Source organism: Balaenoptera acutorostrata, chromosome 14, assembly GCF_949987535.1.
Source record: "Balaenoptera acutorostrata chromosome 14, mBalAcu1.1, whole genome shotgun sequence".
Classification (NCBI taxonomy): Eukaryota; Metazoa; Chordata; class Mammalia; order Artiodactyla; family Balaenopteridae; genus Balaenoptera; species Balaenoptera acutorostrata.
Window position 1 is genome coordinate 43722726 of NC_080077.1, and position 19075 is coordinate 43741800.

The following is a 19075-nucleotide window of genomic DNA, read 5'->3' on the forward strand; positions in this document are numbered from 1 at the left end:
GTGACATGGAGGTGCTAGGAGTGCTGTGCCCAGAGAGGGCCTGGGGGCTCCACGACCCTTTCCACACACCTTGTCCTACTCACCTCTTCCATCTGAGTGTACATCTATATCCTTTATCACATCCTTTTGCAATAAACTGGTAAACAGTAAGTAAACTGCTTTCCTGAGTCCTGTGAGACGCTCGAGCAAATTAACCAAACCCAAGGAGGGTTCGTGGGAACCTCTGATCTATAGCAGGTAGGTCAGAAGCACAGGTATCCATCTCCAGATAGAACTGTCAGAACTGAGTTATATTGTAAGACACCCAGCTTGTGTCACAGAATTGCATGGTGTGGGAAAAGCCCCACACACCTGGTGTCAGAAGTATTGTGGTGTGGTGGTAGAGTGAGAGTAAAGGAGAAACACAAGAGGAGGACTACGTTTTTCTTTACAATTCCTGAAACCCTACTTTGTACATATAGCGTGAGTGGATTTCAGGCATTACTTCAATGGATATGTGTGTGTGTGTGTGTATATATATATATATATATATATATATATATATATATATGTGTGTATATATATATATATATATAGGCTGTGTTGGGTCTTCGTTGCTGCACGTGGGCTTTCTCTAGTTGCAGCAAGCGGGGGCTACTCTTTGTTGTGGTGTGTCGGCTTCTCCTTGTGATGGCTTCTCTTGTTGCGGAGCACGGGTTCTAGGCATGCAGGCTTCAGTAGTTGTGGCACGCAGGCTCAGTAGTTGCGGTGCACGGGCTCTAGAGTGCAGGCTCAGTATTTGTGGCGCATGGGTTTAGCTGCTCCACGGCATGTGGGATCTTCCTGGACCAGGGTTCAAACCTGTGTCTCCTGCATTGGCAGGCGGATTCTTAACCACTGCACCACATTGTCTGAGTAACTTCCCCAAAGTGGTTACAACTAACCAAGTAACAGCTATCTAAATTTTATCTGAATTCTCAAATGTGATACATTGTCATTGGAACTACTTTTTTGAAGTACATTTTTTTCTACAGAGTTGTATTAAAGAAGCTCTTTAGGAGAAACAGCAAGATTTTTTAAAATTTTAGAACCATCTGGAATAAAAAAACCTAGCTCCAATCACGAAGGGCTAGCCTTAAAACTTGTTCTACAGTATATAATTTTTTTAAGGAGGATGGTCTTTGTAGGAATCAATTTTTGGTTTTCTACAAATTTTTGTAGGAACCAATTAATAATCAGGGACAAATTCAAAACTCCAGTTTGAACTGGCGTTACACTGAAACTTATACTGCATTCTGTTGCTTCAGAGTCTTTGATCATTGGTTCAGTGCAAATTTGGTGAGGAGAATTCACTTTAACTCTGAAGTCAAATTTCCACAAGGCTTTTGTAATAACATCACCCTTAATGCTCTTGAAAGGCTTCTTGCATTTATCACATTGTGTTTACATGTGACAATCATACATTTTATAATTAAAATGATAAAGAAAGACTGTTAACTCCTGAGTCTAACTTCGTGCTATTACGTGGCCTAAGGTGGTATCAAATGAATATGGTGGCCCTGTGGGGCCAGTGACATCTGTGCCGGAAGAATTGGGAAGGCTGGCATATTGCTCAATCCTGACCTGCAGCGCTCCCGGCAGAGTACTTAGAAGTACCTGGAAGGGAGGAGAAAATGTGGCCATGACAGCACTTCCCTCACACGCATCACACTTTCCATCCTCTCCTCTTTGCTCTGTTCATTCCCTCTCAAATCTTGAGGTGCATGAGGAAGGAGATTATTATGTCTCTAGGACACGGCACTGAATCAGCCTATACAAAATTAATGTAATTACTATGTTGATTTCCAGATGTTAGCTTAATGCCAGCCTATTAAAACTTCTAACGATGAAGCTTAAAACAAACAAACATTCTGAGTAAACACCCAAATAAAGACATGCCAGCATATTTAGTGATAATCTGAGGCAATGCAGAAATCTCCGGATAGGGCATTTTAGAAACTGGTTCTCTCCATCACCAATTGCAATGACAGTCAGAATTTTCTCAGGTCCTCTTCAGTCTTTTCCTTCCAAAGAGCCTCTAAATTCCTTGCTGCTTCTGGTCCTTGGCCTCTTTCCAGTCATGCCTCTGCCCTGCCCACCCTTGCCATCCTCTCCTAGCACCGTTTACAGTCACATCCTCCTGACATCAGTGCTGTGCCTCACTAGACTTTGCCCCCAGGGCTGGTTTCTTATCCAGGGTTTCGAAATTCAAAGGGAAAAATCCTCCTTTTGCTCAAACACGTCTCCCTTCCCTCTTCCTTCCACCCTGGACCGCACATGGGTGGGCACAGTGGGCCATGAAGGCACCCAGCCCTGGCCTGGGAGGGGCCCCTACTCTTCCTAGTTCTGTAGCCAGGAGCAGGTTCCTGATGCTGGGGGAGCCTCCAATCTCTCATTTATAAAATTTTGGATAATAATTCTTATTTCCTTGGATTGAAGGAATAAAAGAGGTAATTCACATATGTAGTAGCTGGCACATTATAAAGCCTCAACAGAAGGTATTATTATTAACCTTGGGTCTTTTTCTACATTTAGTTTTTTAAGCTTTTCTGTCTCTACCTGTAACTGTGAAATTATTCTCTGTTTCTTAGAATGGCTTGATTTTATTTTTTTCCCTGATGAGAGTTTTTGTTAAATCTCTGGGCTCCTGGAAAATAAGACTGACAAGAACCCAAAGACTAGTTGTAGTTCACCATCTTGTGGTCTAGACTGTTTGGTTCTAAAAATCTCTAGAGAACGTAAATTCACCACTTTCGTGTGATTTTTTTTGGTTATATTAGAGTGTTGCAAAATTGCTCTTCATTTAATCTTACTATCCTTAATTATAATCCTTGTACTGTGCTAAAATCATTCTATTCTTTAATAATTCTAAACTATTATTCAAACTTTCATTAAGTGATTTTTAAGTTGAACTGCATAGCTCTCTCTTCTTGAACGACCAAACTATACATTCCTCATGTTAACAGTCTCTCATAAGTAAATTTCTAATTATATGCCTCCCCAATTTCCTCATTTTCTGGAGTTCTTTCCTGGATCGAGGCACCAATGGTGAAATTGTGGGTATAACTGTTTAGATAATGCATTTGTGGCATTCAAAATCATTAGCTTCCAAATCCTACTGAGGAAATATAGCTGAGACTCAATGTCTATAACTTCTGTAGCGTGAGGTTTTATTTGAAATTTTACTCTTAAATTAATTATGCCTACCGATGTTAAATTTTAAAAAACAAACACCAATAACACCAATATTTGAGAAGTAAATGAAATTAGCTTTTCCAATACTTTAAACAAATCCCAGGTTAAACTAGAATTCAGTCCTAACTTGTTCATTTTTACTCTCCCTCTAAGATGAAATCTAGTCCTGGTTAAATCATTTTAATTAAGCAATATTACTCTGAAGGACAATCCAAATAAGGAAATGTAAAAATTCAATGCTGATATACGATTATTAGCAAAGTTTCTAAAGAGTATGACTCTTAGGATTGATGTATATGGCTATACACATATCTTTATTCATTATTATGGTATATAATTGTCTTCAAACTTATTAATGTCTACTTTTCAGTGTATATTTTACAGTCAACAGCTGCTACTGGGGGATTATTATTGGCTATTTCTGGGCCATAGGTATAATCATAAGTCTCTGAAGTATATCCTCCAGAGATATACCCCAAGGATTGCAATTGCCCTTTAATAAGTTTTTCTTGCACTGACTCTTGGAGCACTTGTTTCATTGTTTTGGCTCTTTTAAGTTTAGACAGAACATCTCACATGGCCATTTGTGGTAGCTTTCTTTTCCCCTTTGTTATTACTAGAGTTGTTTGTGTTTACTATTTTTATCTTTCTCGTGACACTTTCCCAAGAACATATATTTGTCTGTAATCCCCTTGGATTTCTAAGGGTTAGCATTTATTAAGACAGCTTCATCAGGCCTGTTCCAGGTTCCAGGGAAGTAGTCTATTTAGATTCACTGAGGGGTACAAGGAATGCTAACAGGAATTCAAATATGAGCAATTGTACATTTCTGCCTATACATGCATTTCCTACTTCCTGCTGAATTCACACAATTTATGCTTCTTTGTGATTTACTCACTCATTTTGTTTGCTGTATCACTGCAAAATAGAAAAGTGAGATTTGGGGTGTTGAATTGTCTTACGATGCTGTAAGTGAAAAAAGTTAATCTGGTCATCGCTCATCACTCTTGTAGATGTTGCTAAAAGAGAAATGAAGCTATATTCTTGGGATTTTGCATGCTTACCTTGTCTGACAGCTAGTGTGGTGGTATAGACCAAGAAGAGAAGGATGTAATTGAGGAAACTCTGGAAGACTGGTGTATTGGCATGGAAATCTTCTGACAGGTACTTGCTGGTCAAGCTAATTCCACAAATAAGGAGGGATAACACCTGGCCTAGAGCCACAGAGATTAACATCTCCCTGAGAAATAAAGAGAAACATAGCAAAGATCAGCAGAAAGTCCATTAGAACAATCACTTAAAATTTACTGAGCACTTGTGCCATTCACTAGGCTAAGTGCAATAAACAGTATTTCTTTTAATCCATCATAGCAATGCTACCTTACTGGGGTTTTGCAGAGGAAGAAACCAAAGTTTAGAGGGGTTAAGGAATTTCCTTACAGTCGCATAACTAGGAAGTGGCAAAGCTGAGATTTGAGACCAAATCTCTCCAAGTGATCCTGGCTTCTACCTACTGAGCCCTGGAGCTCTGGGGGGAAATTAACATCATGCCACCATGGCATGAACAAGTGTTCAGAAACCTGAGACAGAACCTGAACACTGACGAAGCAGGACCATATTCCAACCTTGTCCTCAGGTTCTTGTACCAAAAAACGGAGACTTTTTTCTTCATAGACCGAAATCTTGGCTCTAGGAACACTTAGGTAAAGGGGCTATACAAACCCCTGATAATCTAAAAGGACTATCTCCTCTCCATTCCCAGATATTGAACAGTTTGTTCTAACAAGCACTAATAAGAACTAGTCTCTGCTCTCCTCTGCTCAAGTCACAGTTGCTGACACATTAAAACTCTCATTCATGAAGGAAATTTAGTGACTGAGGTGGTACAATAAGATATTTCAAATTCTGTGAATATTTTCTATGGTTTTTTTTTTATAGGCACTGACCCTACAGACCACTGTAGTGGAGATTACAGGCAAGAAGAGTCAAACGGTTCACTTTGCATAGAAATAAAACGCTCATGTGGGCTTTATGGTTACATCCACCTGTACGCTCTGACACAGGACAAGCCCCTGGCTTCTGCAAAGCAGACTTCTGCTCTCCCCAGGAGTATCATCTGACTTCCCTGGTTTATTTATTTAAAGAAAAAGCAACATAAAATAAGCAAAGAGTAGTATTTCTAAACAGAAAAGCATTAGGCAGAGCATCTGCAGCATTGCATATTCCCTCCCCCATGGCAGATGTGAATCCATCTTTCTGGAAGGGGCACTGGGCCCCTGGGCAGGGTTCTGGGTGGATACCTTGGTGGTATCCTTCTTTTTAAAAAAGGCATCCATCACTCATTCCATTTGCTTCCATGAGGAGGAAAAATTGTGGCAATGCATGTGGACCTATGAAAAAGACTCTGCAGAGGTTAGCCTGTAACATATTGGCAGAGGCTGCGTTGGTAGATGGGTAGATTGCTCTGTTTCCAGGTACTGGCCCCGACCCTTCAATTCAATCTTCGTAAAGGTGTCAAAGGAGTCAAAGCAATATTTTTAAACATATAAGTTTAAAATGTCAGTCTGTTGCTTAAAATCCTACCCTATAGATGATACCCTATAGATGGTACCCTACAGAATGCAGTGATCTATAAGGCCTATGTTACACCATCTACAAAGATGTCTGCCAACATTTCCTCACATCCCTCTACATTCATGCTGCTCCTCTCAAAGGGAGGTGGGGTCTATTTTCCTTTTCCTTTGTGACTTGCTTTGACCAATAGAAGGTAGGGGGAGAGACGTCATGTGACTTCTGGTTCTAAACCTTAAGAAGACCTGCGGCTTCCATTTTCTGCCCTCTTAGGATACAGCTTCCATGTAAAGAACCAGAGTTAGACTACTGAATATTGAGAGGCTGTGTGAAAAGAAGAAGAGAGACCCAGCCAACCACTGCCACCTCAGCTGAAGTACCAGACATGTGAGTGAGGATTGTGGATCCTCTGGCCCCAGTGGAGCAGTGCCAACCTGAGTCATGTGGAGCAGAGATGAACCATCCCCAGTGATTGCTGCCCAGTTGGAGAACTGTGAGAAATAATCAATGGTTGTGTTGTTTTAGGGCATGAAGTTTGGGGTGGTTTGTTATGCAGCAGCAGATACTGAAACAAGGCTCTCAATACCCTCCCTCCACTCCTACTACCGCAAAGCTCTGCCTCCTACTTCCCCACTTTATTCCCCCATGAAGCCAGAGCTCCAGACCTACAGAGCTACTTGCACTTCAACAATGAGTCATGGTCTTCTTTGTTGGCATTCCTTTTCACGTTATTATTTCCAGAATGTTCATCCTGACGTGTCAGTCTGACTCTTATTCATCTTTCAAGATTTGGCTCACACGTTATGTTACCCCCTTTAAAAAGTCTCCTCTGCCCTCTCTTCCCTGGGATGTATCTCCTTTACTTCTATATCATTGTACTATAATTATCGTTTTTACTGTGATATTGGTGTAATGCTCTTCACTATATTTACAGCTGGGCAATACCATTCAGAGGAAGTAGAAAATGGAGAGCTTCAAGACAGTGCAGAGGTAGACCTAGGCAACACTGAAGAGTTTTGTTGAAATGAAAGGCTGATTTAAAAAAAAAGAAGAAAGAAAAGCAGAAGTAAAGAGAAGTACCAGATTTAACTCAAAGGTTTTTAAGCCAACCTAAGAGAAGTGTGATATCCACTAACAAAAACCATGATAAGGAGTTGGTTTTAGTGTAAAGATAACAAAACATTTTTAGTGTATTGAATTTGAGCTGCCAAATGAACTTCCAAATGATCCAGCAGTATTAGAATCATGGGATCAGAGTTGGATAGGGAGGTCAACCAGGAGAAAAATATGCGGAAGTTTTACATATGAGTGGTGGCTAAAGTACTGGAAACGGATGCTAACAACATGGAAGGAAGAAGAGGAAAGAAAATAAGAAGGCCTAGGAAGTCTTTGGAGAATCCCCAGATTGGGGTTAGGGAAGAAAGAAGAGGCACATCATTGGAGTCAGAAGTCAAAGAACCAAGATAGTTCTTTATGTCAAGGAAACCAAGGGAACAGAGACTTTCGTGGAGGGAACAGTTGTAATATTGAATGTTGCTTAGAGGGCATGAAGAATGAGGACTGACAAAAGATGATTTGTAGTCACTGCCAGCCTTTGAAAGACCACTTTTGGCTGTGTGGAGAGTACCAGAGCAACACTTGGTATCATGGAAACAAAGGGAACAGAGAATTCCACAGAAGGGATAGTCAGTGGTGACTAATTGGACAGAAGTGGTGAGAAATAAAGGTGCTGACTTTGAAGAATTTTAAAGAATTCAAAGAATCCTTTGAAGAAGTTTGATCTAGTCACTACATAACATAAAAATAACAAAAATAGCTAAAATAATAATGTTTAAAATGATTAAAAATAATTTAGAGTGGATTCATGATTATCCTCTCATTGGGTCACTCTTAATTGCATAATAACTTACATCCTTAAGTGAAAGAGAAGTGGGGAGAGTTACAGCTCATATACCAGAGAGTGGGTCCTGGTGCTGAGTATGTCCGCTGGAGAATGCTGTGTATGGAGCGTGTCTCCTTGGGAAAAGAAGGTCGACGACTACTGCTAGGACGTGGTAATTCCTACAACTGCTTAAGTTACAACCGTGGTATTTGAAACCTTGGCAATATCCTGAACAAAATCAAGCCACAAAAAATGACAGAGTGCTTACATAAGAGAAAAAAATTTTTAGTACTTCTGATGTATATGTGCCAATATGTTGAATACTATAAAACAGCCTTTACATGCCAGGCACTATGTATGCAAAGATGAATAAGACATAGTGTTTGTCACTGGGGAACTACCAAACCAAGATTTTGGAGCTTAGTTCCCAAGTAACTTACTACAGAATGGACCCAGTTAAGACGAAATATCAATAATAATTCATATTTAATAAGTTCTTACTATGTGCCGAGTCCTAGGCTTAGATTTATACATTCTGTCTTATTTAACCCTCATAATAACTTTACAAGGCAGATATTGTTATGGTTCCATTTGATAGATAAGTAAACTGATGCTTAGAGAGGTTAAGCAGCCAGCCCAAGGTCACAGAGCCAGCAGGAAGAAGATCTGGATAGAAACCAAGTCATATGATTCCAAATCCCAACTTCCTAATTACTATGCTACACCATCATTATGCTGCCAAAAAAATACTCTTTTCCCTCACAGAGGGCACAGAACACAGTGCTAAACCTAAGTGGCTGGTTTCCAGAAATATTCTGGGGAAGGTGAAGACAAAACAAGTCGTCCCAACTGACTGATGAAAACTCTTCCACCAAGACATCTGTAATGTGTGCCTTTCAACAGAGGTCAACACAAGCTTATTCTTGCTTCTTCATCCAAACAAAACAGCATATCTGCTGTATCCAATTTCTGCTTTTAATTAGTGGCCGTGTCATTCAGCTGCTGCTGGTATGATTTGATACAAAACGCACATTATGGTTTTATCCATCATGCTAATAAACATGACTTGTAAAACAGGAAGGAATGGAAGGGATCTTTTATCAGATTAGTTCACCAGTCCTTTCCCAAGTGAAGGGAGCTAGTACTGGAGCTGTTGCAAGTCTGCATATCTGAGCTAAGTTACTAGAATCACCAAAGCAAAATAAATAAAAATATAAATAAACCTAGATGTTGACACTCGGCTGATTCCACCTCCCACTCCTCTCCACTGCCCCACCATCTTCCCCTCATCAGATTCTCCTTTGTTCTTTTTTAGCAGAGAGCAAAGCCTTTTGGTAATCTGTGTCTCAGAATGTCTTCCTACCACTGTCTCTGCCTAAGGATCTTTTCAGTTCATTTACTGTCACCTTATCCCTCCTAACAATTTTTTCCCACACTAACCACTATAGTAGATCTGTGGTCCCTTCACTTAATTCTTCATGAACTTAAGGTACCATCTTCTCCAGGAAGCCTCCCCTTGGCCGCGCCTTGCTCGCTAAGGCTGAGTTAAGTGTCCTCCTCTGTATGTTCCTATCTCTACTTGTGCTCACCATACTGTATGACTCATGAGTTCCTGAAAAGAAGGGAATGTATTCTAGTCATTTCTATATTCCTGGTGCCTTGAGGACTCCTGAATGGGAAGGAAATAGATGCTCAATAAATACAGAATGAATGAATGAACAAATTTACAAGTGAAAAAATATCTACAAATGAAAAAGATCGGAAGATTTGAAAGATGGCAGCTTATCTTATCTTGAAAAACTACTAGCTCTGAAAGACAAAAAACATCTCATTTTCACTGTATTCCTTCTGCCAGTTAGACACTGAGATTAATAAAACTCTTTTCTGGTGCATTTCTGAACAAGCCTGGTAAGGTGCTATCTTGCAAAAATGATGCTAAATACGGTGCCGGGTGGAATTTTATACTGGGAGCTGTTGGCTATTCATGTAGTTTATAGAATAGCACACCAGATGCATTCTAACATAGGATACAGAGTTCCTATAATTTTAGCAGCAGAAATGGAGAAGAGACTATGATCCACATTTTCATCTTTGTTTATGCGTTTAAAAGGACATCCTATCTACTTTAAATTCAGAATGACTAGACAATGAAAAATGTATGAGTCTCAGGAAAAAGTGCTGCTGGAAGCTGAATACCTGTTATAATAGAGCTTGTATTCATAAAGACCGACATAAACCATTACCACAAGCGCTCTGCTCTGTTAAAGAAACAGACGTTAGAATCTTGTAAATAAACTTGTGTTTTACAAAGTAGATATTGAAAATAATAAGATTTAATGTAAAACATAAGTTGAATCTCATTTTCTTCCCTTAGTTATAAGAATACATTCTTTTAAAGAGGTATGAAAAATTTCAGCATAGAGTTACATAATCATATTGCTTTGTAATTCTTTGATATGAGAGTGAAACAATTCCATCATCATCTTGAAGGACAGCACATCAAACTTTCTGCAGAGACATCTTCATTCTGTTAACTATTCTCAGGCAAATCATGTCACATCTGAATCAGCATATGAATTCAGATGAACGTACATAAATAACACGTATACTGCCTTGACTAAACACAATACCACTTGAACATGGGAAGAATGTGTTCTACTATGTTCTCTGACAAGATTGCTGTTTTCAGAAGTTAGGATATTGGCTTCTTGAAGATCTTTGCTGAAAGGCTTTATTCCATTTAAGTATTAATTAGACTTCTATGTAAGGAGATTATTAGGCAAGAAGCAAATAAACATCTCCAGAGGTTTAACATTCATTGGAGTTTCTTTGCCTCAGATTCTGTATTCATGGAATTTAATCTGTTCTCTGGTTCTGTGGTATCAGTTTCTTTTGTTTTTGTTTTTTTAGAGGGAACCAAGTAAGCCACAAGGAAGCCCTCGTAAACAATATTCCACTGAGTCCATGAGGTAGTAAGTGTAGGAGACATTTGAAACTCTAGTGTGAGAGGATGAGTCACAGATGTGCATGTATACTAGATGTTGTTTGTCTAGAGAAGTGGGACAGAATAGTGAAAAGCACCAAATAGGGAGTTAGAAGCCCCTGGCTCTTGAGTTCCCTTGATTAAGCTCCACGATCCTGCGCATCTCCAACTTTGGGCTTGGATTCCTTCGTGTAAAGTAAGGATATTTTAATTGCTGAGTGTCTAAGATACTTATGCTCCCCTTCAAATCTTCTTGGTCTCACTATCTCCAAGGTATCCTAGCGCCAGTGGTGGCTGCCATGACAGACTGGGAATAGACTGCAACCAAAACTGTGTGGGCACAGCCCAGTGGCCCCGGGCCTCATGCCCATTCCGTGTGCCTTGTGCCTTCTACCCTGGAGATTCCAGGTTGATGCTGAAGGCCGGACCTTGTGGGAACCTATTGGGTGCCCACTCGTCAGCAACTGGGAGGTGCCGGGGAATTATTGCACTTGAGCAATAGAAAACTAAAGCAGACAGATAGATTCTTCTTCTTCCTCTCCCCCTGGCCCTCCCCCTGGCAGACTGTCCCGAGAAGCAGTCACTTCTGCAGGTTCTCTGAAGATGGTCCTGCCTTACAGGGTGCTCTGTTGGGTACTCAGTGCCCCAGAACTGTCTCTCCCTCCTTCCCTTCCTCACTCCTGCTCCCTGGGATTGCAGTCCTAAATAAAGTAGCGGCACTTAAGGCTCTGCTTTCTGGGGAACTCAAGCAAAGATAATGAGCTCTACATTTCCTTCTACTCTGCAATTCTGACTTACTTTTAGAAGACGCTGATGTGTAATCATTAACTCTTGAAATTGGTATCTTCGATCTTAAAGTCTATTTCTTCTGTGTATTTGATTAAGCTCATTGGTAGCTGAGTTAGCAGCAATGTTTACTCGTTTATTATGCACACACTCTGCAGGTTTGGGGATTAACTGCAGAGAAAGAGATCAGTCAGTAGCATTTGCCAAGGCCTGCTGGGTACAGGTTATGAGGAAGGGATGCTTGGTCCCTGCCTCCAAGAAGCGTGGAGGGGCACAGAACTTAAATAAGTGAAGCTACTTTACCTGCATAGAGAACATAAAAATACCCATGTACTCCAGTATGTCTATATAAAATTGCTAGAAGTTATCAGAGATAATTTCAGTCTTTAAAATTAGGCAGAGCGTATGTCAGTCCCAATCTGACATATACACACTACTATGTAAAACAGATAACTAATAAGGACCTACTGTATAGCACAGGGAACTCTACTCAATACTCTGTAATGACCAATATGGGAACAGAATCTTAAAAGAGAGTGGATATATGTATATGTATAATGGATTTGCTTTGCTGTACAGCAGAAACTAACACAACACTGTAAATCAACTATACTCCAATAAATTTTTTTTAAAAATTGGGCAAAGCAAATATGGAAAGGTTTCATGGAGAGCAGAGTTTTGAGTCAGTTTTGCTTGTTTTAAATAATGGAAGAGAGTTAACTTGGTATTTTGAAGGTGGCATATCATTCCAGGAAAAAAGAATGCTGTGCTGTCTCAGAAGCAGAGACTGACACGCAGAATCACTGGGCTGGCCAGTGAGAATCATAATAATAGCAGAGATGGGTGAAGAGAGGTAAGAAGCAGATGACCCTAAAGTGTAGGGTAGTGTTTTAATTCAGTAAGAATTGTTCTTTGGAATTTCTGAGCAAGGGAAACGAAGTAAGCTTCTGCCATAACATTCCCAAATTTCTCTGCTCATTCCATTAGTCAGATCCAAATCCTGCTTGTATTATGGGGGAAAAGTTTCAATAAGGAGCCAGATCGAAGAACCAGATGTCTCTGTGCAAGTCTGGCATCCTGAAACTCCATTAGCTTCATGGTAAATCCACCTCTAACGGAGGCATGCTAGATACATCTGTACTTTCATCTCAGCATTGCAAAGCTGCAGGCTTTTAACACTAGCTTCTTCAAATCTTCAGCATAGATTTTTATGCATCTTTCAATATTATTTGCAGAATGCTGCCATCTTGTTTTTCTTGTGTAATATAGCTGTCTTTACAGTGATAAGAAGAGGAATTTCTCTAGTATTGATATAAGGATTTTGATCATTTATTAATAAATAAGAAATACCAATTGAGGCTAAACAATGATTATTATATTTAATGGAATTTTTAAAAAAGTGATGGGTTGTATGACATTGAACATAACTCCCTTCCCTCCCCCCACAAATTGCAGAAGTTATTTTTATGTTATGGTTGCTTAGTTTTTTAACTGCTTGCTAACAATATGTCAGGTAATATCTTAAGGCACACTGTATACTTAGAGCAAAGTCCACCCTTAATGAAAGTAGAAGCAAATACATATTTTGTCTTATAAATTGTCTTATTGACAATTACAAATTGTAGCTAATATTTTTGTTACATGTGATTAGATTTCACTGTGTTTGTTTTACTTTGGCACATGGCTGATGGAGAAAGGTCAGATTAAGAATAAGAGAAGTTTCAACTGAGCACTTTTTTTGGTTATTTATTTATGGTACATTGTGGTATTACCTCTGACTCTCAGCTTTTGTGTAGGCATCATTTTTAAGGAAACAATCCTCTTTGCGAAGCTTAGTTACTGAGATGATACAATTGCTAAATCCTTTAACCAGACACTCACATAAACTGGCTACTATGAACCCCCTCTGACAGCAGGACAGCCACTCGTCTGTCAAAGAACCTCATACACCTTAAAGGAGTCAATCATCCAAAGAAACCAGTGACAAAATACCACAGTTTACATGATTCCATTTATATGACATGTCCAGAACTGGCAAATCTACAGAGACAGAAGGTAGATAGCTTGTTGCTGAGGGCTAGGGGGATGGGGAGATCAGGAGGTGATAATTAAAGGGTAGGGGGTTTCTTTTTGAGGTGATGAAATGTTCTAAAATGACTGTAGTGTTAGTTGCACATATCTGTATACTAAATACTAATATTCTAAAAAACATTGAATTTTACACTTTAAATAGATGATTTGTATGGTATGTGAATTACATAATATCTCAATAAAGCTGTTACCAAAAAGAAAGAAAGAGAAAGAAGGGAGGTAGGAATAAAACAGGTAAGGAAAAAAGATAAAGAAAAGAAAAAATTACACAGCAGTTAAAAAATAAAGTTGCAACCATCTGATCTACAAATTAAGAAATCGCACCAGGGTCAATTTATATGTTAAAAATTAGTCAAGCTTAATTATTTTCCTTTTTTTCCCCACATATAAACTAATGATAATATTTTCTTCCTGGATCCCAGGGGATCAACTTGTATTTTCCCCTGAGATGTGTACTCTCACTTTGGAGACAACTGATTTAAAGATATATTTTTAATTCTTAGCTTGTAAGGTTAAAACTTTTGTCATCTTCCTCCAGAGAACCACCATGGTGTCATAAAATAAGAATATGTTTTGAAATGGATAGATCTGGATTTGGATCTTGACTCTGCCACTAACTAGCTGAGACTCAGCTATTTTCTTCATCTATAAAATAGGGATAAAAATACATATCTCTCAGGGCTGTCATGAGGACTAAATGAGACAGTTGATATAAACTTCCTGCTATAGTATCTGGTTCATGATAAATACTCAGAATAATAGCTCTTATTACATTTTAGCACACTTCATAAGTACCAAACACCCTTATTGATTACTTAAATATATCTATATGATTGCATTGATACATTGAGAAAATATTGCTAACATGCATCCCAGATTTATTTCCTCAAGTTCTGACTAATTAATTTATTCCTAAATATGGAAAGTTTAAAGGATTCCTGCTCGTCATAAGTTGGAGAAGGAAAGCAAAAAAAAAAAAAGCAAATGAGGAATTTTTAAAGAGTGTTACCTGACATGACTATTATGAAACTAACAGATCTTAGTTTTAAATAGGAATTTCTGACTTGAATTCTCACACTTGCTAATATCTTCTTGGAGATTAGGAAAGAGATGACTACATTTTAGGCCAGCTGTGTTGCTGTCTTCTTTCTTGATGAATTTTTAAATGACTTTGACATTTTTCATTACAAAATGTTTTTAACTTTGCATTTTGAATTATGTTAGTGAACCCTAAGGCCAAATGGCAAACATTTAACTTTAAAATCTATTGAATAAATAAAAACAAAGAAAGTACAAGTGGACTGGTGACTCACTTTCTTTAAAAATAAAGACCCATGTCAAATTCCATTATTTTATCACATATTTACCAAATTTGTATGCATGAAGTGTAGGGTATTTGAAGGAGAGCAAATTGGGAAAATTAGATTCCACTAAGTGCTGAACTTCTCCACACACAATTAAAACCTGCTTGAAAAATGTATAATCAACTGAGATCATCAATTATGCCTTTTACTTGGAAGAACTTAACAGGGAACTCAGGATAAATAAATAGGGAAGCCATGCCTCATTTTAGAAGACAAATATATCTGGCTTTTGCTTTCAAGTCATAAGAAGATTCTCTGAGTGGAGACTAACTGACATTTTCCACCTCATTCTTTGCATCAAGAGATGACTCCAATTGCCCCATCACAAGGATCTGAGAGTAAAGGAGTAATTTTATCTCAGTACTTCTGACACACTACCTTGAAAAATAACTCAAAATTACATCAAAATCCAATTTTTGCAACATGGGCTAGACAAAATTTATTCTAGAGGAAAAGGTCTTCTGGAAGAGTGAACATTGGCTATTTACTATAATTAAATGTTATATATTTAAGAGATTTGACCTGTTGAAATTTCTATTGTAGGGATGATTCTAATAAAAAAAAATCTATTATTGCCACTCCTGCTTCAGGGTTAAAAGAGGAAAAGGCAATTAGAAGATCAGAAGGAAGGGATGTCCTTAAATGGGAAATACCAAAAGGTTCTCAGCTGCCTTTAAGATGGAAGAGGACAGAATTGGGGGTGAGGGGTAGCAGGAGGACCTCCTGAGGCCAGGCAATCAAAGGAAGATTTTTAAATTTTTAAGACTTGAGGCAGGAGTGGGGGCTGGTGGAAAAAGAAAAAAATAACAATATTAAATTGATGAATTTGTTCAAAGACAACTCAGGTTGGTTCACAAGGTACACAATGTTCCAACTTTTTAAAAGGTGCTAAGACTAAGCATTATGGTAAACACAGCAGGCCAAAAAAAAATATCAGGAAGATTACAAACCAATAGTGCCATAGCGATTTTTATTCTGAAAATGAGCCTTCTCATTAAATTCATGTTTTATATAAAAGAGATTAGCCTATTCTTATAAGTAAAGTAGCTGCCGAGGTTATGACTGAAAACCAGCCTCAGGCCCTCAAGTTGTGTTCTTTAAGAACAAGGAAGAAAAGAAAAATGAAGGGTCACTTATGTAAACATAAATTGCACACTCACGTTCTCCTCCTTGAGCTCATTGTGAAATGCTGTTGAAGGTACCAGCTGTGCTCTGAGACACTGGTTTTGGTGAAATCCAGTCCCCAGGGTGGGAAGGGACAAGGCGAGGTGCCTTCCTAACCTTCAACATGGCTTCAGTCTGGTTGGCCCTTTTACAACAGAGACTGCTGGGGAAAGCAGTCACTTACTGTCTCCAACAGAAACCATTTACAAACCACCTTTCCTTCCTTTTCAAGATTTGGGGATATCCAAGCAGTTTCAGATCTTTGACACATTTCACCTAGCTCACCTGTGTCACTTAGTAAAGGCTGCAGCAATATTTCCAAATTGTCCAAGGCACAAAGGTCATCCAATGAGTATGTGGCAAAATATGATAGAAGACAATGTTAAGATTTTGATGTTAAGGTTTTGTCTTTAAAATTAAAAAAAAAAATAGGGAATGGCCTCATTCAATTTTTTAAAGTTCCACTAACAGGGAAATTAAGTAAAGCTTCAAGAGCTAAAAACAAACACTCTAATTTTAATTCTAACAGATTTTTTTTTTTTTTTTTTTTTTGCTAAAGGCGTATTATTTCCTATCTCCCCACCTCTCCTCCAGCCTCACTTCTTGAAACCACCTATCCTTAGATGAAACAGCTGCAGTGATGCAGCCTGGTGGCTGGGAGCAGTGCTGAGGCATTACCACAGCTCCGGCACACTGGTAAACCAAGAGGGCAGAGGGCTCACCGTCTGCTTGAGAATGCCTCACCTATAAGCAATTTGGGATCGAGGAAATATAGGAAAAAGACACTTGTTATCCCCCTTTGTTTTTAAATTACAGAAGCTTATAGCCTTGGAGGATTTCTGCTATATTATCCCGGCCCCCAAAAACCCAACATACAGCACTATGGCTCTCTTCCTGGAAAATGAGTTAAGTCGGCGTTCTTCCAGTGTTGCTTATATAGGACCCACGTGGGCCCAGGCCCTTTAACATTGTGTTAGTAAGACCAATTGTATCCCAGTATGGCATGTCTACTCAACAGAAAAACACTTTCCCGACACTTTAGTATTTTGAACCACAGCATCCCTAAAGAAGAGAGTTTCAAACGCCATCATTGGTTCTCCTGAAAATCTAACGTTTTGTTTTTGTTTTTGCTTTTCCCCCCAGTTTTATTGAGGTATGATTGACAAATAAAAATTGTATATACTTTGATTCTACGATGTGATTTTTTAAAGGTGTATAACTTGATGATTTAACCTATGTATACACTGTGAAATGATTACCACTATCAAGTTAATTAAACATATCCACCATCCCACAGTTACCCTTTTTGTGTGTGTAATAAGAACACTTAAGATCTACTCTCTTAGCAAGTTTCAAGTATAAGTACAGTATTAACTATAATCACTATGCTGTGCATTAGATCCCCAGACCTTATGCGTCTTATAACTGAGAGTTTCTACCCTTTGACCAACATCTCCCCATTCCCCCCACCCTCCAGTGCCTGGCAACCACTATTCTACTCTCTGGTTTTATGACTTCAGCTTTTTAAAATTTCACATATCAGTGAAGTCGTACAGTGTCTGTCTTTCTCTGTCTGGCTTTTTTCACTTAGCGTAATGTCCTCCACGTTCATCTGTGTTGTCACAAATGGCAAGATTTCCTTCTTTTTCTATGGCTCAACAATATTCCATTATATATATATATATTATATATATATATATATATATATAAAGTGTGGCTATTGTGAATAATGCTGCAATGAACATGGGAGTGCAGATATATCTTTGAGATACTAATTTCATTTCCTTTGGATATATACCCAAAAGTGGGATTACTGAGTCATATGGGAGTTCTATTTTTAATTTCTTAAGGAACCTCCATATTGTCATATTGTTTTCCACAATGAAGGTACCAAGTTACATTCCTATCAACAGTGTACAAGGGTTCCCTTTTCTCTACATCCTTGCCAACACTTGTGATCTCTTATCTTTTCAGTAATAGACATCCAAACAGGTGTGAGGTGATATCTCACTGTGCTTGGATTTGCATTTCCTCCACGATTAATAATGTTGAGCACCTTTTCATATGCCTCTTGACCATTTGTCTTCTTTGAAAAACTGTCTATTCAGGTCCTTTGCTCATTTTTTTAAAATTGGGGTTTGTTTTTTTTTTTACTGCTGAGTTGTATGAGTTCCTTATATATCGATATTTTGGATATTAACCCCCTTTATTAGATATACGATTTGCAAATATTTTCTCCTGTTCTGTAGATTGCCTTTTCATTTTGTTGACTGTTTCCTTTGCTTTGCAAAAGCTTTTTAGTGTGATGTAGTCCCACTTGTTTATTTTTGCTTTTGTTGCTTGTGCTTTTGTATTGACACCTTAAAGTTTTAATAATGACTGTGAAGGTGATTTGAATAGAGTCTGAATATCATTTCTTTTCCCTTATTGATCTATTTACGTGTGTGTGTGTCAGATGGAAAACAAGGGAGGGGCTAAAAAGGTCTCGGTTTTGGAAGTGTAAGTGAACTGATACCTGAAGTACTTGTCTCCCCAGCACACAGTCTGCCAAAGAGATTAAATTCATATGAGTTGTGTGTGACATGCATAGTGATGAACACATTTTGTCTCCCTTAGTGCTCCCAAGGACTAGTTAGTTTATATATGAAATGGATTACTTTAGATAGACTACTGCAGGGCTAAATAACTTCACTACATCTTTAAAGTAAAAATAGCAAATAAAATGAATCAAGGTGCAACATCTAAAATGATGTATGCATTCTGCTGAATTTAATTGAATTCTAATTAAATTACTTGGAGCAAGATAAATTAGATTATTTTTCAAGCACATTTTAGATAAACCTAATGAAGTTCTATGAGTAAGACAGGCAGAATGGGCTTTGTTTAATGACTCAGTTGCTGATATATTCCCTAAGAGTGAATAAGAGGTCAGATTGACCTTAGATCATTTCTTCCTTGGGTGAGACGGATATTACATTAACTTCAGAAAGAGTGGCTAAAAAGAGACTAGGATTTACTTTA

General features: G+C 38.4%; 1 protein-coding gene across 1 annotated transcript in view; it reads right to left on the reverse strand.

Moving 5' to 3' along the window:
- Window positions 1-19075, reverse strand: part of SLC35F1 (solute carrier family 35 member F1) — a 404087-nt gene that overhangs the window by 156354 nt on the left and 228658 nt on the right. The window contains exon 2 of the mRNA XM_057528260.1: window positions 4278-4453. Within this exon, the coding sequence (XP_057384243.1) occupies window positions 4278-4453 (176 nt within the window). The remainder of the gene's footprint in view (window positions 1-4277; window positions 4454-19075) is intronic.